The sequence below is a fragment of the Colletes gigas genome, unplaced genomic scaffold (assembly GCF_013123115.1).
Source record: "Colletes gigas isolate AHSC1104 unplaced genomic scaffold, ASM1312311v1 Colletes_gigas_Sc00016, whole genome shotgun sequence".
In the NCBI taxonomy this organism is placed as follows: domain Eukaryota; kingdom Metazoa; phylum Arthropoda; class Insecta; order Hymenoptera; family Colletidae; genus Colletes; species Colletes gigas.
Window position 1 is genome coordinate 2,514,372 of NW_025106645.1, and position 24,637 is coordinate 2,539,008.

General features: G+C 39.2%; 1 protein-coding gene across 3 annotated transcripts in view; it reads left to right on the top strand.

The window, feature by feature from the left end:
* The window catches only part of LOC122400192, a 58,068-nt gene that overhangs the window by 26,092 nt on the left and 7,339 nt on the right, over positions 1–24,637 (top strand). The window contains exons 1-2 of one of the 3 annotated variants that reach the window (XM_043401523.1): positions 15,825–16,552; positions 23,577–23,778. In XM_043401523.1, the coding sequence (XP_043257458.1) occupies positions 23,585–23,778 (194 nt within the window). In that variant the 5' untranslated portion in view covers positions 15,825–16,552; positions 23,577–23,584. Of the gene's footprint in view, positions 1–15,824; positions 16,553–23,576; positions 23,779–24,637 lie in introns of those variants that run through there. The other 2 variants (XM_043401520.1, XM_043401521.1) reach the window with 2 other exon arrangements.

Below are 24,637 nucleotides of genomic sequence, written 5' to 3' on the forward strand. Positions count from 1 at the left end.
AGATGCCAAGTAAAGAATTGAATGGTTAAACACATCGATCAAACCATATGCATAGAAGCCATGAAGTGTTCGATGGTGTTACATTTGAAATAATCCAGAACGACGTAGTATTCTGGAAGGAAAATTAAATCTAAACATTTCAATGATATTTGGACACGAGATCATACCATTAATAACTAAAATCCTCCTTAAAAAATGCAAAATTGTCGAAGATACACGGCTCTGAACACAAAGAAAATGATTTTTGCAATAGATTTCTAATATAATTACGCAAAAAACATAGTTTAAATAATTATTATTACGAAGAATGATAGTTCATACGACGCGTAATACTATTACAAACAAAATGTTCGATTTTTTATTCTAGATCAAAAAAAAAGAAGACTTCACGCCGTTGAACACCGTCGACGTAAGGAGTAACGTTTATTATTTCGTCCAGAGTCAATAAAACGTGACGGAAAAAAAATATTTATATCTTGAAATATCAAGGAATATACGTGGAAAGTGGCGAAAAATTTCATCAAATACTTATGTTGTAAAAAAATTGTAAAATACCGCTTCTCGTTTTACCATTTTCCATGAGTCTCCTCCTTTAAGATTCGAGGACTATAAGAGCGTTAAGATTCTGCGTCAAGTGCCGTGTGGACGCCTGCCGATTTCGTGAAGTGGACACGCGTGGAAAAATTAGGTTTCACCCCGTTGGATCGCGAGGATCGAAGCCACTGTGTGACTCGTCATTAGGAGTTAAGCATCCGGCTAACGATTCGGACAGCCATACTTTCTCGAATTAGCGGGTATGGCGATCGGAGGTGGGTTTGCTTGGGTCTGGTGATCGCGAGTCTCGTCAGAATGGGGGGATACTATCGAGTGGGACACGAAGGTGGGTATCGAGCCACGGGGTGGGAGAGTTTCCACATCGAGAGACCTGCCAATCGCGATCGGCGGGTTTTACCTCTTAGCCACGATTCCCCATGCATCCGGAGACAGATTGCAACGGTGAAATAATAGCGGCTCTACCCCTCCTTGGCTATGACATTTACATTCGGACATACCAGCTGGGAAAAGTTTTACAACCGGCGTCTCTCGATCGTCCAATCAAAGTTCCACAGAGGGGACTTGTGCAAGTGACACTGCACCGGCGTACGCACCGTCCCCCGCTTTTTGCCCGGCTTCTTTCAGGGAGATCGTTACTATCGCTGCTCCGTTATGCTAAAAGATTGCACGGTGACCCGTTTCTTTCGTCGCTGAACAACCCAATGAACCTACGCGTCCCTGAATAACAGGCCCCTTAGCGAATAGCTTCGATCGAGATCGAGGGAAGCTCGTTTCTTCTGGCGTTACAAATTCTTTGATATTTAGAATTATGGTAGGCGAGAAAGCATCGTCGACGAGAAGATATTTAATATAAATGTTGCATAGAACATGGTAGATAATATGTCAAGATATAGATTAAAACATTGCAATGCGAATCGTTGACGTACGATTGAGAAAGAATCACCCTTAACCTTTTGACTGCGGCGCGCCCTAGGAAGAATCCATCAACATAGATGGCGTGATCGTCACATGTCTGTCGCTGCGACTGGTGACCAAAAAAGTACCCGGAGATTTAAGAGACCATTCTTACGGTTTAAAAAAATAATAAATGCAAATAAATTAAAATATCCAATTTTTATCCAATTCCATATCGAATCAATTGGTAAAACAGTAAAAGGTATTATAGTAAAAAAAATGCAGAGGGCGTAAATTTACGCTTTTCGTATATATTGATGGATACGTGAGGGCGTATGTTTACGTCTTTCGTATATATTGATAGACTTGTGAAAGCGTATATATATGCCTTTAGCAGTCAAAGGGTTAAGGGGAGAGACTCAAGTAACGGATCAAAGAAATTGATGTTTTGTTCCTTTTTTTTTTTGCATAAAATAATGTTTTTAAGAATGTTGTGTGAACGGGTGAGAGTGGCGTGTTGCTGAGGCTGCAGTAAACGAAAGAAAATATGTTTATTGTACAATTAAATTAGAAATTTGTTGCAAGAATCATTTTATAGCGTTCAGAGCCGCATATTTTCGACAATTTTGCATCTTTTAAGGAAGGCTTTGATGCATCCGGCGCGTAGTATACTATTACGAACAAAGTGCCGTTTGATTTTTTATTCCAGATCAAAGGAAAATATGCTAGACTGGGAAGTCCATAAGGAATAACATTTATCATTTCGTTAAAAGTCGATAATATGTAATGAAGAAAATATTGTTGAATCTTGAAATGTTAAAGAATATATGTGGAAAGTGGCGAAAAATTTCATCAAGGTCTTATGTTATAAAAAAATTGTCAAAAATAACACTTTACTCTAGTCTCTCCCCATAAGATACAAGACTAGCTAATGAAAATGAGCGTAGGTACTACAATCACAGAAAATCCACTATACAATCTTTAGGTGATAAGTAGACTGCGGATGTCTATGCATTTATGAGAAATGTTAATTCTCAAAAAACTACAGAATGCACTTGTTATGCAAAAATATAAGAAATATTTAAAGTAAGATACGAATTATTATATTTAGGGGTTGAGACAATCCTCTACAAAGCTCCGATTTCATTAATTGTATTAATAAAAATATGAATTTGCATAAAGATCCGCAGTCTAGTGATAAGATTTGATTTGTAAACTTAAGAGTTACACGTTTATGGATCGATACAATTCTACAAAATAATACTTCAAATTACCTTTGTCAGTCCAATATCGCCATATACGCGGCACTCTTACTTATTAGGTCAAATGTTTATTATTATAAATTCATTATCTTATTATTTCGAAAATATATCAACGAATCTTCACTAAAAATAAATATCTAATACATAATTTCTTATGAAAAATAGCTTGCAAACAACTCTCGTTCGAAACATGTAATTTACAAGAAAAATTAAGGTAAAGATTTAAATCACTCACCCTGTACAGGGTGTCCCAGCTAAAGTGTGACAGTCGCGATACTGCAATAACTATTGATGATACGGAAAAATTGTTTATATGAAAATTGCAGGATAAAATAGGATCTTTATTCTGGCGTAAACGGAAATTTTATTTATGTTATTAATTTCAAAGATACGATGATGAAGTTTCGTTTTTTAAATGGAACTATATATTTTTTTTTGGATCATGCGATAGTGTTTTTCAATACGAATTCATTAACCTGCAATTTATTTACCCGATTTTCATTAGTTTTCAAGATATAGCGCTTGGAAATTTACTGATTTTCGGCGAAGACGTCTCGGCTTGAGTGGCAAGTCATAAAAGCGGCCCTATTGTTGCGCTGTTTGATTCCGCCTGTTGAAACCGATAGCAAGGGTCTACGCTCGGAACGGCACGTCCGAAGAGTCAGAAACATGAAAAGTATATTAAAATCAACAAATTTTTCCATTCACGAGGCATTCGCAAAACAAGTTTATTATTTTTCGTAGCCATTCCTTGAACGAATAAATTTAAACAAAATTAAATAATATACGTTTAAAAAATTGCTTGAAATTAAATTGTACATCAAGGGGTTAAGAGGAATATTAAACAGTTCTCTACGTAAAATTCTTCTTCGATCGATACTAGGCATGAAGGAGCTACGAATATTGTGCAATAAAAATATCATATCGTAAAACAAGTCTATTCTTTTTTCGTGGCCATTCTTTGAGCGAATAAATTTAAACAAAATTAACTAATATACGCTTGAAAAATTACTTAACCGTACATCAAGGGGTTAAGAGGAATATTAAACACAGTCCTTTACGTAAAATTCTTCTTCGAGCTACGAATTTCGTGCAATAAAAGCATAAGATCATTTCTGATACTTCGCAAATTAATCTTCCATCGATAAGTTCTCGTTTCATGTCCCTATTAGCGCGAGCATGTTGGTACACGACGTCGAATGATCGCGCACAATGAGAGGTCATTGGTAATTTCGATAAGTCAGACGTTCGTTGAGGTTTCGGATGAATGGAGTCCCGATAAACGAGCTGTCCTCGAACGACTTCGCAACGTCGAATGCTAAACGAGCCCTGCGAGAAGCACGCGAAGTGTACTTGATCGCACGATGGGATCATTCGTCAGGACTGTCATCGAACGAAATTTCACCGTACCGTTTCGTGGCCCGTGCCAAACATGGGCATAGTTTAGCGCGGTTTCATAGAAGAGACGCCCACGCGGTCGATCGAGTCGCGTGTTGCGTCATTGCCGAATTAAAAGCGGTACGCCTTGAATAGTTTCAGGGTAGAGAAGGCAAGGAGATCGGTCTTAACGGTATTGGTAGTCGGGGCTCGAGTATTCCTTTCAGATTTCAACGGGCGTGTGGGCGATCCAATTGGCCTAACCGTAAGGTGGTCCATCGACAGCGCGCAGGAAGTGCTCGTTTTCTCTTCTTTATACTTCGGACAGATTGCGTCGATCGTCGAATCGGGCGATATCGCGGGGACCTTTTTTCGTTCGAAAGCGGGCATACACTCGCCGCGAAAAGTATGCTCGTCACGGTTGCAAAAGCGCCCGTACGTCGTACGAGCAACAATACGAACGCCCGCCTTTTATCCACCGAGAGCCTTATTTATCGTTCGCTGCCCGGCGTGAATCAGTTTTCGATTTTATTTCGCGCGATCAAAGAAACATTTTTTTCGCGTTACGATTCCTTTTATTACAACTTACTCGTTTAATAGAGGTTTATGGGGCTGTACCGTGGATTTAAAATCCGTAAAACGCGCTCGCGGCGTAAATACCCACCGAATAACAGATCTTTTATTCGGCGTTTATTCGAAGAAAATCCTCTTTTTAGTATTACACGGCGGGGACAAACGGATTCAAACTAACTCGGAACCGAATCAGATTTGTTACAGTTCGTAAATATTATTACTATTTTTTTTTTTCTTAAAAGGCGGCCAGAAGTTTATATCGCGTATGAATCAGTATTAGGTCTTCTTTATACTCCAAAAAGTGTCATACGAATATTACGTATTTTACGAAAATAAAAATCACCAAGTAACAGATTTTTATTTACCCTTCATTATTTGAATTTCCTCTCTTTTCAGTTTTATCTAGAATAGGAACAAACGAATTCAAACCAACTCGAATTGAATAAAATTTGTTACAATGCACAAATATTTTTTTTTTCAGTTAAAAAGAAGTTTTTATATCCTGTATTAATCAATGTTCACCAGGCGTTTTATAAGTTCTAAAAAGATCCTTCGAGGCTCGGCGGGGTACTTTTCGCGACGAGTGTACGCGGTGCGTTACGAATATTACGTATTATGCGAAGATAAAAAATAAAAGGAGATACATATGCCGAATGGCAGATAAATACGACGAGGTAGAAAAATCGCGTGACAAGGTGAAAGCTGTGTATGCTCTTTTGATGGAAATCGACGTCTGTTTCCTTTGCGTCGAAACGAAGATATATTCCCCCTGGTATCGCCGACAATTTACCGTGTAAACGTTGCTACGCGTCGTGTATCGCGGGCCGCTAGATACGTGTTATTACATTTTTACGTTCTGCAACGATGCCCGTTCCGGCGAAGAGAAAATACGATGTGTATCTGCGTTATGGGAAATTATAATTCCCGAGTCCGCGCCGCTGCTGCCTACGTCGTAGAAAATTGACGGTCTCTATCCGCGGATTTTTCTCTGAAGTTCGCGTCTATTCAATAGAACCGATCGCAAACATCGACTGTATGATTAACTTTGCCCGCGCCGCGATCAAACTTCGGTTTCCATTGTCGTGAAATTCTTGGAAACGCGAGATTTGCTACGTTCGTTATTCAGAGAAAATTATAGGATACTTTTTGGGTCACGAGAGCGATACGTAATCGTTTTATTACCCTCCTCAGGGTGGTTTCTTTCTCTGGAATTAACAAAAAAAATTACATTGTTATTTAATGCAATAATTAGCTTGGCAATTGAGTCAGGGAGGATTTAATTTTTTCCATTTTATAACGCGTGTTTTTAGTTTTCTGTAAAAATATCACCTATTGCGAAGAATCTTGATGAGAAATATATTTATTTAAAACCCTATTGAAAAGAATTTATTAGTGTACAAGAGAAAATATAATATTTCTACATTCTCATTAAAAATTTTAATGGGAGATTCTAGAGGCCAAAATAAGACGAAAGTCAAGAATACCAATTTGCTGATTGAGGCTTCGTTAAAAAGTTATTAACGCTTAAAGTTGTACGCAGGTTGCCTATCTACAGGCGCAACTATAAACGGTAATAACTTTTTAATGAAGCCTCGATCAACAAATCGACATTCCTGATTTTCGTCTTACTTTGGCCTCTAGAATCTCGCATTAAAATTTTTCCCAGGAAACACTCTGTATAATACATAATAAAGAAATACACAGAACAATATAGAATTTATATCGAGACTCCATATTTAATTTAGTTATCTGATTTTTAAACGAGGAAATTTTAATAGAAAAAAATTCAACTCTTAGACAAGATCATCAACAGTTAAGGTGGTAAGAGATACTTTGACGTTTCTATTAATTCCTTCCACCGATGTTGCATGAATAAAACTTGGTTTTCGCACAAATTTTGAATGCATCCCTCGAGCACAAACGAATCGGTATCGACCAAGTACGGCGTCGACGGATCGGATCATCCAAAGGTGTACGGGAATGGATCTCGAATCAAAGCTGACATTTAATTCGCGCCTGTACGGATACCGTCACTCTGGCTACCGTCGATAGAGAAACGTCACGCTATCTCGTACGACAATGTGTCGCGAGTTTATGCGACTGTGTCCAATATCGCGGAGGCGTACATTATATCCCGCATAGGTTAAGCCACCCCGCCTACTTGCGCGACGTGTCCCAATACCTGGCAGCGATATGTCAACAGCTACTTTCCACTTCGCGTCCTGGCACCAGGTTTTATCTCCGGAGCTACGTTATGCTCGCTAGTCAGCTATGACGACAGCCAGGGAGCATACGAGAGACGGTTGACAAGCTGCCGTTTTAACGTATGTACGTTCGTGCTCGAGCGAAAAAAAAAAAGATAAGTCGTTAGGTACTTTACGCACGCTCGGGCCTCGATCATGATTAAACCCTTCGTACAGGATTTCGCTACTAGGATTAAACGGTTCTTAATCTTCTTATTTTCTCTGTGCATTCGTATAACTCTTTAAAGCAACGATCGATTTTTATCGATTGTAGAACCAATGGATTATCGTATGAGATTGAATGATAAACGTCTTAATTTGTAATAGATAATTTCGTAGGATAAAAATAAAGGAATCGAAATTAATCACCTTCGTTCCGCAACGCCCACAACGCCTACAATAGATTCTAAGATTGACGCTTTATGAATTTTATTATTCTACGTTTCATTCTATTTACTGGCGGGCAGAATAATCATTTATCTAGGAGACAGCCATTTTCTGTCGTTCTTAGACTAATCAGATCTATTCTGTTTTTTTTTTTATGGAATAATCTTTAGGAACTACTGGAACTTATGGCTTATGATGTCCCATTTCATAGTTTCTATATAACATTGACCTACGAGAAAGAGTTGGTGTTCAAAATTCGATGCTCGTGCAGTTAAAATGCATACATTATTTATACCTCATTCACACGCAATAATAGAATGCATTTTATACTTGGAACAATTTGTACTTGTCCTCGGTGCTGGCGGCAGAAGGATATGTAGAACGATGTCGTTTACAATTTATTTTTGGTTCAATAGCTACAAGCGGTGTAGATTGCATCGATGATACATTCCTTTCCTCGATGTTTTGGACCACTTTCAATGAAAATTCATATCTTGGTAACACGGTTCTACTATACGTGTACGATTTTACCCAATCAAACAATCGACATTTACATAATATTGTTCTATCCCAACCCGGGATTTATCTCCAACCATAACATACATAGAGATACATCTCACGTGTGATGAAACAATGTCTTTGATAGACGATGAATAGTTCTTATCAATTAATTTACACACCTTTAATAGAACTACAATGTGAAATGACCAATTAAAGTAGAAACAGCAAGTAACGAACAGATGTGTGGCGCTTCGTCGCTGCGGTGTGGAACTCGTGAGAATTTCCTAGGACAGAAAAGGAAAAGAGGGGACGCGTTTCGTCCGGGCCTGCTAGTGGACTCATCAGTAAGGCTTTCGTAGACGTATATTAAGCTGGCGTAGCCATTTGAAAAGGCCAAAGCAAAATTAATACGATATTTTTTTGCTATTTATTTGCTAATTATTTGCCAAAGAATTAATTTTTTTGCTCCAGCCGTTTTTGAGAAACAATGGCTACGCTACCGTAATATTAAGCTGGCGTAGCCACTTATTGTATCTCTGTACGTAAGACAGATATCGATACCATTCTTGCGGCATATTTGGTTGCTAATTTATTGCTCTTAATCCACTGAATATTAATTTTTTTGCCCCAGCCGTTTTCGAAAAACTGTGGCTGCTGTAGCTCAATATTAACCTAACGTAGCCACATGTTGTATCACAGTATGTAACAAAGCTATCGATACCATTCTTGCGGCATATTTTTTTGCTAATTATTTGCTATCAATCCCCCGAATATTAATTTTTTTGCTGCAGTATTTTTCGAGAAACGACCTCGAAAAAGACTGCGGCAAAAAAATTAATATTCGAGGGATTGATAGCAAATAATTAGCAAAAGAATATGCCGCAAGAATGGTATCGATAGCTTTCTTAGGCTCAAAGGCGCGACACGTGGCTATGCTAGATTAACGCTGGTCCAGCGCGGTCGTCGTTTCTCGAAAAAGACTGCAGCAAAAAAATTAATATTCTTGGGATTGATAGCAAATAATTAGCAAAAGAATATGCCGCAAGAATGGTATCGATAGCTTTCTTAGGCTCAAAGGCGCGACACGTGGCTATGCTAGATCAACGCTGGTCCAGCGCGGTCGTCGTTTCTCGAAAAAGACTGCGGCAAAAAAATTAATATTCGGGGGATTGATAGCAAATAATTAGCAAAAAAATATGCCGCAAGAATGGTATCGATAGCTTTGTTACCTACTGTGATACAACATGTGGCTACGTTATGTTAATATTGAGCTACAGCAGCCACAGTTTTTCGAAAACGGCTGGGGCAAAAAAATTAATATTCAGTGGATTAAGAGCAATAAATTAGCAACAAAAGATGCCGCAAGAATGGTATTGATATCTGTCTTACGTACAGAGATACAATAAGTGGCTACGCCAGCTTAATATTACGGTAGCGTAGCCATTGTTTCTCAAAAACGGCTGGAGCAAAAAAATTAATTCTTTGGCAAATAATTAGCAAATAAATAGCAAAAAAATATCGTATTAATTTTGCTGTGGCCTTTTCAAATGGCTACGCCAACTTAATATACGTCTTTTGTAGCAGGCCCTGTCTTAGACGACTGGGATATTGGGAAGTCGGTCGAGCGCTTGTGAGAGCGCGACCCCTCTGGTGGCGAGCATGGGAGGCGACGTCACAGACGTTTATCCTTCGCTCTTTGCAGTCACAGTTTTACATTCAACAAATAGAAAATTGAAGCAGAATTTTTAATCAATTCAAGTTACTATAACGTACAACGATTGTCAATAAAATTATGTTATATCAGAATGGATTTGATGTACAATAACCATTCAAATTCCATTATCGACAGAACGAAGCATTATAAGAAAAAATTTTATTCTACATTTTCAACCTATTTTATCATGAAAAATCCCTTGCACTACGAACGACAGAACAGCCTGTAAAATATTGCAAAATTCTAATTGATTGTCGACGACTCCAACCGTGAAATACACGACGCCTCGTTTGTGCTCGCTTTCGCGGCAAAAAGTATTTATTAATCCGTTGGAAATTGAATTTCAAATACTAGCAAAGCAGCTGGTAGGTAATATTATTCCATATCGGTGTATATAGTGCGCCCAGACGCCCCGAAGAACGGATACGCTTTTCCCTCTAAACGTTAAACGATCCCACGCGACGTCTCGTTCGCGTACACGCGATAGATAACAGCGCGCGTAATAAATCGCGTGCATTAACGGATGAACGTTGCGGTTGGACGGACGTGCCGCCGAAGAACGGAGATTGCACGTCGTCCGGTGCACCGCTGTGGGAAACATGACTTCTCCACCAGCGTTGGAGCCTTCAAGGCTCATTAACCCGCGAGACAGCGCGTTAGGCCGGGATTACGTCGTTTCTTGGTGAACGCGTACGCACCAATGGTCGCTAAGATCACGGAATGTTAGCTTTCGTTGCGTACATTAATCCACGCGCGAGCGAGGAAAGTGCATCCGCGGTTGAAATTTCTCCAAACGATCGCGTCCCACTTTTAAAGCTAACTTTTGATAACTAAGAACACTGAGAAATCTGAGTTCTCTTTGTTTGGTCTTGACTCCGTGAATTAAAACACTCTGTGATTTTAGTTATTTAATAAAGAAAAAAATAACATTTTAAGAGACTGTGTACGTATTTGCTCGCGTGGAATAAAAAGGAACGTTTTTCAAGATTTTATAAGAGGATCCTCGGTCGCGTCGATGTTCAGAATAGTCGCGATACGCATAGAATCTTGGAACGTTGGCCGTTTCTTCATCGCCTTCGAGACCGATACGCGCGTTCTTGTATCCCATTATTTTCGAAACGATAATTTAACGAGCGAGTTCGTTTGTCAGCGGCAACTGTTAAGTAACGATTCGTGTATGCGCTACGAGGTGAACGCCGCCGCGCTGAATTCTTAGCCGCAGCTGTTAATCATCGAGGAATTCGTTGCAAAAATTCGAACGCGTTATGCCTGCTGCACCCGTGTTTCGAGCCTTTTTTCCCTTCTTTACGCTACTGACTAATTGTTTCGACGTTGAATTTCTGCGGTGCCGCTGGAAAAGTCGCTGAATTTATCGTTCCCCGATCCTACTTTATCTTTTAGTAGATTCTATCGTACGCCATTTTTCTTTCCGCAGTTTCAGTAACTAAACTCTGAATATAGTTACTTCCACTTGTAATCGTACACTATAATCATTGTAGAGCTTTCAATCTTTTTTATCATTAACGAACTGGCCTTTCGTTTCCTACCTATTCATCATTTTCTTTAGTTAGTTTTTGCTCGTTTGGTGTATCATGGTTATCTCCACTTACTTCGTTCATTTTAGCAATTGTTGCTACCTTATTTATACTTTACTATTTTATATACGACGTACCAAAAAACGATAACATATACTGGTTACTCCCCACCTGTATTTGTACAGTATAGTGGCGATATAAATGGTTGGAATTCCTTTTATTCATTTTTATCAAATGTGTTTATTACAACTCTGTCTTACTACTCTCTGTTAATTAAGTACTTTTGTTTCGTTTCTTATTTTATTTTATTTGAAAAAAGCGCGAGGATCGATGCTCCCTAGAGTGATACAACCCTTAACAAAGTTTCTTTTGAATTTATTCATAATCAGTTCGTTAGAAACATGTTTTTTTTTCATTTATAGCGAATGACCATTATAGTGTACGAATATGATTGGCAGTAACTGTATACATACAGGGTGTTCGGCCAACCCTCGGAAAAATTTTAATGGGGTATTCTAGAGGCCAAAATACGACGAAAATCAAGAATACCAATTTGTTGATAGAGGCTTCGTTAAAAAGTTATTAACAATTAAATTCAAAAATTTCAAATCGTTTTGGAAAAATTATATTCGGTTGCAGGGATCAATTACAATCATTTTTGGTGAATACACATACCTCCGAAATCCTATCCACTTTCGAGAAAAAAAATCGGGTAGGTGCTGAAATTTTTCGGCAAAAAAAAATTTTTCAAATCGTTCTAAAAAAATTATTTTCGGTTGCGGGAGTCAGTTACAATCATTTTTTGTCATTACACGTATCACCGAAATCTTACGCACTTTCTAGAAAAAAATTCGAGAAGGCGTGGAATTTTTCGACGGAAAAAAAAATTTCAAATCGTTTTGGAAAAATTATTTTCGGTTGCGGGGGTCAATTACAATCATTTCTGGTGAATAGACATACCCCCGAAATCCTACCCACTTTCTAGAAAAAAATTCGGGAAGGTGTGAAATTTTTCGACGAAAAAAAAAGATTTGAAATTGTTTTGGAAAAATTATTTTCGGTTGCGGGGGGTCAATTACAATCATTTTTGGTGAATAGACATACCCCCGAAATCCTGCGCATTTTCGAGAAAAAAATTCAATACGAGCGGAGCTTTAAACGTTAATAACATTTTAACAAAGCCTTCATCAACAAATTGGTATTCTTGATTTTCGTCTTATTTTAGCCTCTAGAATCCCCCATTAAAATTTTTCCCAGGGATGGTCGAACACCCTGTATATTTTCCTACCCTAACAATACAATTCTAAATTCATTATTAATAATAATGTCGTGGACTTCGACAACGAAGGAACATGCAAGAATTTCACTTCTTTAACAACGACTCCACTAATCATAAGTAAACCGCGGATGTTCATGCATATATGGGAAATTTTAATTCTCAGAAAACTACAAAATCTCTCAATGTGCAAAAATATAAGAAATACTTAAAGTATTTAATTATTATATGTGGCAGTTGAACCTTCTGCAAAGCTCCAATTTCATTAATTCTATTAATAAAAATCTGAATTCGCTTAAAGATCCGCAGTCTAATTATAAGAGTGATTCGCGCGTATAACAAACGTTTGACTGAAGCTTAGAGCTTGCTAGAGTGCAACCAACGAAGAAACTAAATAAACACACGAATAGTTGATAATTTTTTAAGGTTCAAAACTATACACCAACGATTCAGTCTTTTCAACAATGAAGATACTTTACGTAACCTTTTAATGAACTATTGCTGTACTAATCAGAAGGTAGAAACGTACTTCGAGTGATTAATGTGTTTCTCGCTCGAAGTTAAAGGAGCTTTTTCACGCGAACGTCGTAATAGAACCACCCAGTATACAGCGACAGTGAACATGTTAAACGGTTAATTGCGTTCTGTCCTGTCTGGTTTAACCACGTTTCATTGTGCCCGCGTACGTTTCTCGCGACATTGGCTACGGAGCGCGAACGTGCAAGGTATTAACCGGCGCATACGTAAGCATGGTAATTCCCATCGGTACCAGTAATGGGCAGAAATAATTGACGAAACATGGCGCAAAAGTAACGCGATTGACCGTGTACCATCCTCGGAATTCGCTTCTATAAATTAGAAATAATTATCGCGATTAAGGAGTCGCGATCCCTGAAATTCCACCATCACCAGGGAAACGTCGACACGTTAAATTGCTTATCCAGATTCCTTTTTGTTTCGTAAGATCCTCGAGCCAAGATCGAGAAAGTTTATTATAAAAATATACAATGGGTTACAAGTTACTTAACGCGTATGTTTGCACGCGTTAACGGAACACGAAATTGAGCATTGACCGAAAGAAATAATAAAATCGAACCACACTCTCGGCCACTTGTTTTTTCAACTATGTTTACGCAAGTCGTTCTCGATATGAAACGATCGAATAATTTTACCTTGGAATATTAAACAATCCCTAATTTTACAAGTGCAATTCGCAACCGGATATATTTCTGTTCTTCGAGTTAAACGTTATTTCCGATAAAATTAACTAACAAGTAATGTAACGTATTACATTTCTCGCGTTCGAGGAAACATTACTTTGCATTTATTTTACAGCTAATAATGGTGTAAGGTTTCCAGATATGCTCGACTTTTTGGTAACTATTTCCGATTCTCGCTTATTTCGTAAACACTTCTATAGTGAAACCCGGGCGGTTTCAGACAGTTGGCAGGTCTATTTTGTTGGCAACACTTAAGACGGTTGCTTTCTTGCCCTCGTTTATGAGGTTCTTATACAGTCACCGTGACAACGTAATCTTCCGATGAAACCAACAAAGCGTTAGGAATAATCAAGACTTTCTAACCAATCGAGCACGAAATTGCAGCGTTTCGATCTTCTTTGTATAAATATTTATAAATAACTTTACGATCGAACGATTTTTAGCCACTTTTTGGTCTATATCGTTACCTACAATTCTATTGGTAAAGTTTGCACTTAATAAAGTTCCCATTCTTGAATTCCTAAAACTTTTATATAATTTCCAGTGGAACGTTATACTTCTAAATCTTCTTTTGCTTTTCACTCCAAAGCTGCTTTTGGTGGTTCTATATTCATCAGGCGACTCTACTATAATATAAACTTTGCATAAAAGATTCAAGTACTCGTTGACAGTGATACGACCATCTACGATAACCAGAATCAGCCGAATATTAAAATATGATCGTGGAAATCCTTTCAGAGCTTCAACAGTTGCAAGCAAGCTGAACTTTAGGTGTCATTATTTTGATTGATTCCTGAATATTAAAACTGTTATTATCAATGGTCAGGTGTGGATCGCTTAAACAAAGATTGACTTTTATAACGTATGGGATAACTTTAGAAGAAAAGTAACTTGTCCGCTTCAAAGAGTAGAAAATACAGAATAAAGATATACAAGAGGGAAAACGAGGTGAGGGTTTTTTTAGCAGAACTTGATGACATAATTCTAAGCAAATGTAACTGACACGTACGAAGTACGTAACGAGGACCAACTTTAACAAAAGCACGTAACAATATAGAAGTCGTGTCGGGTTTTGTACTAGAACTTATCCTTCTTAAGCTTGTTTTTCGATGTACAATTCGGCTGTAAAATTCATCCATTTATATCTACTCAATATTTTTAATAGTTTGCGACCCGTTGGAGTAAATACGTTTCACCTCCTCAACATCACATCAACTCTGCCAGTGTGCCAAATTTCATGGAAATTAGTGACACTTTGGTATGTTCCTATAATATATTAATAAATTTGATGAACGAGTGTAGAAAAGATATATCCCCTGCTTGAAATTGATTCCATTAGCGCCTTTTTTGGGCTCTTTTCGATTCCACCGTGTATCCTAGACACCGAGATGGTCGATCGATCATCGAACGTTGGATCGAGAAGCCTTCTGTCGCGCACCTTGCCATCCAGGAGTGCACGCGAGGACTCGTCGCGGAACGCGCTAAAAGGAAGAGCAGAAAATAAAAAGAAGAAGAGAATCGGCGAAAGAGAAGTGGCTTGCACGCGGCTCGTATCCTCGTTGGTGGTTCGCGGGGTTAAATATACTCTCGTGTTTGCATCATACGCATTGGCAAATCGAACAAGACCGATGCTGCGAGAAGAAAGGGAAAGCGAGGGAAACGGGAGAAAAGAAGAAACAAAGACGATTAAGTTACCAAATTTCCTCGGTTCTCCGTCGACCTTTGCCCCTTCCAAAACGACGAGAACGGAAACCGAAAGGAAATAAGAAAAGAAACGCGATAAAAACGCGAGACAAATACGGACAAGCAGAGAGGAGGCACTGTTAAGCGCCAAGGAAAATAAACGAAACCGATGGAACACAGGGAAGGATCAAAGTGCAACGGGGAGGGGAAAAAGGAAGAAAAGCATCGATAAAGGAAGAAACATTATCCAGCAACAGCGCGGTGCAGAGGAGGCAGCAGAAGAAAAACGATCGGCACGAAGCCACGCGCGATGAAAGAAAGATCGAAGCAGAAGGAGTCCGAAACGGAAAGAGACGTGCAAAGGAGAGAGCGCGAAAGACAGACGGAGAGAAAGAGAAGAAGGTTCGGATGTCTGCTATTACAGAGCACCTCCGTGGTCACGGCGCACGGCCCGATATGGAGCAATCTCAGATTTCCATCCGCCCAAATCAAGAATATACGCCCTCGCCTCCGCTCGCTCTTCTTCCTCTAAGGGGGACCTCTGGTCTCGTCTTGTTCGCCACCGCCGCCGTCGCTGTCGTCGTCTCGGTCGTCTCTCGGCGGAGGTGGAGGCTCGGGGTTGGTGCTTGGCCGTTCGTGCTGGTAACAGTGCCAAAACTGCCTCAAAACGGACTGCTCCGTTCTCTCGTCCCTCTCTTTCGCTCCCTCTAACGTCGTCGTCTCCTTTTCTCCTCCCCTCTCACGGTCCTCCTTGGTCCCGTGTTCCCGCTCGATGCTCCTATCTTCATCTTCCTCCTTGTATCGGTCCTCTCCTCGTCCGCGGATAACCCATCCCAGACACGTGCCCTCTATCCGCTTCTTACCTTCCTCCGCCATCGACCACGGACGATTTTCCCTGCTTTTCCAGGCCCTGGTACGGGTCGCGTGCTAAGTGACACTACCCGCCCCGGCTCCGACAACAAGTGTCCATCGAGTTCATCGTACCGTCGAGAGTTCGCGCGTTTCGTCGCGATCCGCCACGGATTACGCGTGTGGAGAAAACCGAGACGCTCGGTGGTGGCAGCCAGGATTTAACAAGAGCCCGGATCCTCCAGCAGCGCGCGTTCATGTTGCCGGAAAGCAAGTTTCCCGTAACAGGTAACGCGGGACAAACAGTGGCCAGTTATTTATTCGACGACCCTGTGGGTGTGTGTTTTGGGGTGTACTCGCGTAACCAGGCCAGTGGATCACGGTCCTCCTCGTCTACGAAACTTCGTTTTTAGGGAAGAAGGTCGTCTCGTCAGGATGTTACGAGGGATTCCGTTTCGTAGGAACGGGATTGATTACAGAGAGGTGACCGATCAGCCTAGGTGTTTCTTTATCGCGATCGCCTTGACATATTCCTGAGCATTGCAGCTGACTTACCGTTTTTAACCTACTTGCGCCCTTGCCAATCGAGACCGAACACATGCTCGCCCGCGTCCCGCATGCTGTTCGCTGCGAATCGTCCACTTGTTGCCCGTAATTGTGTACACGCTTGGTGGCCGATGGACGCGGCTACGAATTTCTTCGATACCGTGAACGTAAACATTCTAAAGTGTTTCAAGGGGAGAGGAAGGGGGTGGGGGGCGGGCGATCGAGTGTCGAAACGTCAGAGGCTGGCACCCCGGGTCCATTGTTCCCCGTGTTCGCGTGGATCGCGATGCGCAAATGGATCCCGAGGATAGGGAATAGAGAGACTGGCGAAACGCGGTGAGCGCGAACGAGGCAACGAAAGTGTCTCGACGGGCGTAGTCGTAAAGATACACCGCGCCGCGGGGCCGTCATCCATAATCCCAAATATGGAGTGAGAAATTTGAGAGAACCGAAAATAGTGGCGCTACGCCAACCGCTAAAAATAGCTAAAAAATAAATTGTAGTTACGCGGCCGCCTGCATCATTCTATAACTGGTCTTCAATGAATCGGGCCACCTCCCGCACACGCCGTTATTAATACCATCACAGACACTCCTCGGTAAGCTATATTGCTCCCGTTTTTGGCCTGCGCTTATCGCGAAAGCCAACACGAATTTTCGGGCCTCCCTGCCCGCTGACGGCCGGACGCTCGGCGGTCGAGGCGCAGATATTAGACCAGCCTGGATTTTCCGCCGGCCATCGGACTCGAGATTTTATTTTCAACATTATTACCTCCTTCGTCGATATTTTCGTTAATTATGTTAACGAATCAGCAAACGCTGTGGGGAAGTAAAATTTGCCTATGGGGTGTCGTGACAAACTGGATCTATGAAAAATTATATTTTTCTTAGACGATGTGCATTTCAAATAATATGATGAATTTTAAAACACGATAACGTCGGAGGCTTCTGCTGCTGATAATTTTTTTTAGTGGGTGACTTTGGGAGCCTGTCATCGGAGTCAAGCGAATTTTATACTCAACATTTTTCATTCTTTCGTTAACTCTATTCGTTAATAAGATTAACGAATTAGAAAAAGCTACAAAGAATTAAAATTTGGCATTGGAGTACCGTGACACACTGGATCTATAAAAAGTTATATTCTTTTTAGGGGATGTATATTTTTGCCAAGACTCAAATTTTAAAATAGCCTGAAAAATTTTAAGAGACGATAATGTCGTAGGCCTCTGCTGCTGATAAATATTTTAATGGATGGCTTTGGAAGCCTGTTATCGCTGTCAAGCGAATTTTACTTAATTTTAATTAACGAATTAGCAAAAGCTGTAGGGAAATAAAATTTCGATAGATTTATAAAAAATTATATTCTTCTTAGGGGATGTATATTTTTGCCAAGACGCAAATTTTAAAATAGCCTGAAAAATTTTATGAGACTATAATGTCGTAGGCCTCTGCTGCTGGTAAATATTTTAGTGGGTGACTTTAGCGGCCAAAATAAGACGAAAATAAAGAATGACGAAATTGTGGCGGAGGCTTTGTCCCACAGAGTTATTAATGCTGATGATACGCGAGGAAAGTATCGACTCCTTCTTTACTAGAGGAGATAGATGATTAGTTTATTTAACTTTTTTTTATGCGCAATTTTTAAGTCAGAAGACTGCAAAGTTATATGTAGCATTTTTACTCGAAATATATTTATAAACGTACGCCCACTCAGAAAATATATACATATATCTTTCTTATCAGTTGAAACGTGATTGTCTGGAATTAAATTTTTCCAATCTATTTCCTAACTTTAAAAAATTATACAGAGTGTTCAGCCACCCCTGGAAAAAATTTTAATGGGAGATTCTAGAGGCCAAAATAAGACGAAAATAAAGGATACTAATTTGTAGATTGAGGCTTCGTTAAAAAGTTATAGAAACATTTCCGGCCACACAGTATATTTTCGGAAAAGAATTTTTTTCTCGAAAGTACGTAGGATTTCGGTAGTATCTGTATCCAGCAAAAATGATTGTAATTGACCCCCGCAACTAAAAATAATTTTTCCAAAACGATTTGAAATTTTCTATTTTTGTCGAAAAATTTAGGCATCTACCCCCTGTCGATTTTTCATAAAAATTAGTTTTTCATTTTTAATAAATTTGTTTGATGCCCTACAGAAAAATTGTCTAATACTTTTTTGTAGGTACCTATGAGCTCTACTTCAGAAATAAATTTCATTAAAATATATTCACTATTGTAGGAGTTATGGTCGTTTGAAAATTGGACCATTTTTATGGGGTTTTTCTCATCTTGCGGGGTCGAGGATCCAGTTTTTGAATATTTTTACGATTTCTACATATTCTTCGCCTAAATACGCGTTGTTTGCCTTTCGTAACATTAAAATCGTCCCATCCGTTCAGGAATTATGATGTTTTAAGGAGCCATTTCTGGCCTCACATTAGATTTTCGGTAATGAATTTTTTTCTCGAAAGTGCGTAGAATTTCGGGGATATGTGTATTGACCAAAAATGATTGTAATTGACCCCTGCAACCAAAAATAATTTTTTTAGAACGATTTGAAATTTTTTAATTTAATTTATTAATAACTTTTTAACGAAGCTTCAATCAACAAATTGATATTTTTGATTTTCGTCTTATTTTGGCCTCTAGAATCTCCCATCAAAAATTTTTCCCAGGGTTGGCCGAACATCCTGTATGGAGCACTCTTGCTCAAAATCTAAATTGTATATACATATACATATATGTGCACACATATTTATAAACGTACGCCAATTCAGAAAATATATATTCTTCTTATCAGTCGAAACCTGAATTTTCTGAAACAAAATCTTCCCGGCGTATTTGCATATTTACAATTACCTTTTTCATAGATCAGAAAATAAGGAAGCCATGTTTTGGCTCGCTATAATATTTACCATTGGATAAACATTCCATATATAATCTTTCTCATCTCACGGAATTGCATACTCTGAACCATGAAGATAAGTAAAAGATTATTGCTAAAACTGCCAACAATTATAATATATTTATTTGTACCAAAAAAATTGAAAATGGATATTCAAAAAAATATATAATTCAATAAAAATAAATGTTCATTCATTCTCTCGTAGAAAACTAAAATTTTCAAAAATCCAGTCGATCAAATTTGTTGAAATTTTTATTAGAAATTACAAATTTTGACCGTTTCGTTAGTTCCACTGTTAGATGCTCGAAATAGTCACTTTGTTGGCATGGAATTATTAAGGGTCTCTGTAGGGGAGTAGCATAAGGCGTGAAATCCGATCGACTAAGGCCAAGTATGGGCCAGGAATTGCGGGTGTTGGGTGGGCCGTACGCGTGTCGGTTTCTATTTTCAGCCGGGGAATATTTTTATCCGACTGTGCTGTAAAGCCAGTATGTACAATACGCTTCTTCGTCTCCGCGTCGCCTTCTTCATTTTTTTTTTTTTCTACATCGTATTTCCGCTGGTCTACGAGTTACGTCTGCCTTTGATACCGCGTCATCGGCGTCGTTCGTCGAACCGTATTTTCGGTTAAATAATCGTACCGCCCGGGTTCCTTCGCCTCTCACGCGACTACTGGTTATCAATTTATCGTTATTACGCTCTCTTAAATGTATCTCTCTCTTAACTACAGAGGATGCTGATAAATCGACGCAACTCGCGCGGACGATCTTTGAACACGCTTTTCGTCGAATTAAAAATACCAGATCTACAAATTGATTCTCGACCGTATCGAATCGCTCAAAATATCTATTCAAACCGAACTTTTTCCCCCTCTTTTGCTCAGACAGCTGCCTGGGAATCGATAGAAACAATAATACCCAGACACTCGTAAAGATTATTTTTATACTTAAAATCTTAATTGGCTATTCTGAAATATACCACAGGATGAAAATTAATTTGTGGACAAACTCTCACTTGGAATTAATTATTCATTTTCGCTGTGAGACGTATTCGAGATGGCAGAATATATTTAAGTACAGTTTATTATTTATCATCTGCTTGCATCGCACGGTGGATGATGTTTTGGTGAACAGTTTCGTTCGCGTGGGAACGTTCAAAAAACCGTTATTCTAATCTACCCCTCCGAATGTAGGGAGTCGGTTTTTACCAGATGCAGCTGGCACCTAACGGACGGGCCTAAAAGATCTCCCTGTATGGACATTTGTAGAACATCCCCCCCTCCCCTCCTCGTTTTTGAACATATATAAGTTCATTGCTTTCGACCCAGTGGGGCTCAGAATCGTCTAGTAAAAACTTGTAACGCGTTCGTTAGAATCGGGTACAAGTTCCCTTGCCAATTATTAGTTAACCTTATAGAATCGACGAGTTTGGCATAAATACTATTACAGGGAATTTTTTCTAATCACTGTGCATCAACGTCGAGCAACCCACATGGTAATTAAACCAATTTTTCATCGCAACACTAAACATTTGCACCTCAAAGACCTACGATACACGGTACAATTTGTCGAGATAGAATAATTTTAATTTTGAAACCCATCCTCGTAATCACAGTAGAATAATTTATCCAACCACTCGAGTTGTATCAAATTTAAAATATTAAAGTTACGAGACTGAACCTTACCCGAAAAAAATTAGATTTTTACACGATTTTTCCAAGATTAATGTAACCCAAACTACAAGGTTCGTATCCAAATTAATATCATATCTAGAATTACTACACTTGTCACCATATATGTAATATTTCTTTCCTATCACAAGACGAAGATACATTTTCATAGTTTGTACAATGATTTTGAGTTATAGTAGAACCTCAAACTATAATGGATCTGCCATTAACGTCTGCCATGTCAGTTGTCTAGAGACGTATGTACATATGTTGAAATTGTAATGTCAAGACTAGAGATGTTCGACGATCCAATGGTGTATTTATCATTTAATAGCATTCCCGATCCCCGGTAGAGTTATTTAAAATTACCATCAGAATTCTTTTATTATAAATAACTTTAAAACGCCGCGACAACATATTAAACGTTTCGATAGAAGAAACTATATATAATGGAGGTTCTGTCGCAATTTTTCCCCATTTGTTCGTACAGTTTCACGGGTGTATATCGCTCGTTTACGACCTTTCTCGCGCGTAACCGCCCCGCGTTTATTATTACGCTTAAAGAAGACGCGACCGACACGGGACTATTTATAAGTCAAGCATCGACGTTTCGATGTGCTTAAAAGAGCATTATGAGAAATTATACGTGACAGGTGCGTAGAGGCGACGCACCGAGGCATTCCAAAGGCGATCGCGTAACGTAATGGCAGTCGCGTTACCTTTTATACGATTTCGAAGCCTTGGACGTTGTCTGGTGTTGCCCACACGGGCCCCGGCGATGGTGTAACGGCCCGCCATACTCGTTTCCACGATTTGCATGTGGGCATTTGTTTCAGTTTCTTCCATTTCTCACGCCCGTTTGTCCCCGCGAGGCGCGCTGCACGGAGAGGCGCGCATAGAAAACGCTCGTCTCCCGTTCCCCGTTAATCCGGCAATGTTTCATTAGCGAGAAGGTTATGAATATTCCGCAACATACAGGTTTCCACCGCGAGCAAAAGTCACTGCGGCGGATGTACCCACGCGCAACCTTTCCTGTTGGACCTATATGCATACGCTTATCGACGATTCCTCGAAACGGAAAGTCGAAATTCTGTGGGAACACTCTCTCCATTCGAATACACTGGACTCTCCTGTGCACAGTCTACGTTTCATTGGAAAATTTATCAGTCACTTGGGTCTTTTTTTTATCTTCTATCCCAGATAAACGAATCTTTCTATATTTTAACATGCGACGAAGTTGGGAAGACTTCACGTAAAATTACATGGAAAATTATTTTCGTCTATTAGATGGGAATCCAGACTGTTACATTTGTAATAAAACCTTAAGATTTTAATTTCTTAAATAAATAGAGAATCTTCTGAAGCAGCACACCTAATCCACGGACTGGAGGGAAACTAACGAAATCGTGCGTTACACTTCCCAGCGCACAATCTGTGTTTCGTTGGAAAATTTATCAGTCAATTAGGTCTTTTTTTATCTTCTATCCCAGATAAACGAATCTTTTTATATTTTAACACGCGACGTACTTGGGAAGACTTCACGTAAAATTACATAGAAAATTCTTTTCGTCTATTAGATAGGAATCCAAACTGATACATTTATAATAAACAGAGAAGATTAGATAAGATTTAAGATTTTTAAATTTCTTAAATAAGATAAGATTTTAATTTCTTAAATAAACAATCCATTACATAAACAGAATTTTCTGAAGCAGCCACTGCAACAAAATGCAGTTTGTATAATTTTTACTTATATCCTTGTAGTAAATACAGTAAAGAACTTCTTTTTAATAGAGCTCCTATAAAACTTAGTTACTTTCCTAATTGTCTGGAAAATTCAAAAGTATTCGAATTGTACGTTCAATACTAGAACTACCGACAATTATAGTGTGTTTATTTGTACCAAGGAAATTGAAACGATAGGTGCGTGAAGAAATGTATAATGCAATGGAAATAAGTGTTTATTCATTCTCATATAGAAAATTACGGTAAATTTTCAAAAATTCTGTCGAATAAATTTTGTACAGGTTTTATTAGAAATTACAAATGGGTCATTTTGACTGGTTTGGCAGTTCTAGTGTTAAATCATGGAAACGTTCGAATACTCAAAATACAGAAAAATTGTGTTTCCTCGACGGTTCTCGGTTTAAAAATGCAGTCTTATTTCCGTCCGACGCGATGGCAGTAAAAAGCTCCCTCGTAGATCGTTAGCGTTCCGTAACACGTTTTTATCTTTGTAAAAACATTTTCTCCGCCGTTTGCATCCAAAGTCGCCGTACGGGAAACGGAAAGTATCGAAGTTTGATCTCTTCTTTAGAGCCGATTCGGCGTGTTATTGGCTCGACCTCTCCGTGATAACCGTATGGGGTATTTTTTATGTTTCAGGGGGCACTATGCAGACCGAGGAAGTCGTACCTCGCGCACAATCTACTGGTATAGACGGTGTCCCCACAGACAGCACCTCTTTGCAGCATCATCTGCATCACTCGTCGCATATAAAGTGTCCGTTGCCACCTCTGCTCCACATGGCGGTCAAGCAGGAGCCTCAGGAGGAGGAGGAACGGAGTCGTGACACGAATGCGTTGAGGTAAGCCTACGATTATGCTAAACGACGTTTACCATCTGTTAATTGCTTATCCTTATAACGCTTTCTCTTGTTCACTATACGCTGGTTCGATGAAATTTTTTCTTTAATTAAAATACCACCGTGGAAAATATCATTTCCAGTCAAGGTTTACACCAGGTGATCCTAAGAAGGGGGTCAAACGATTTTTAATAGCAACGTTTAACTATTTTAAAAGCTTTTGTCCCAACCTGTATATTTCCCGTCTTAACACTTTGACGGCCGCTGTCACGTATATGTGACTTTGAGAGCCAGCAGACGTCGGCCACTGTCACGTGCGCGTGATCTACTGTATCAGTTACCTTTTCATCGTACATTCAACTTATTACGTTTGTTGAGGTTACATTTATATTTCCTTATAATAATATTAATGTGTTAACCATACGCTGGTTCGATGAAATTTGTGTTTTGAATTAAAATATCACCGTGGAAAATATAATTTCCAGTCGACGTTTCCATCAGGTGATCCTAAGAAGGGGGTCAAACAATTTTTAGACGCGCAATACAAAAGTTTATTTTCGTTGTAATAGCAACGTTTAATTATTTTACTATTTACTTAACGCGAGGCAAAACAAAAAGCTATATTTCATAGTGGGCAAAGTTTTTGTCCCAACCTGTATATTTCTCAAGTCTCGATCCGCTTTTTCCGACAACTCTGTATAATTGTGTTTTGCCTAACTGTTCTTCGGCTTACGAGAACGGTATTAATATTCCACCGTGTAAATGTCCATTTCGAGAGATTAATGAGTCAATGTCGTGTTACGTGTAAATCATGGGAAAGATATCGATTATTATTATCGGTCACGATGCATCTTAACGAGTT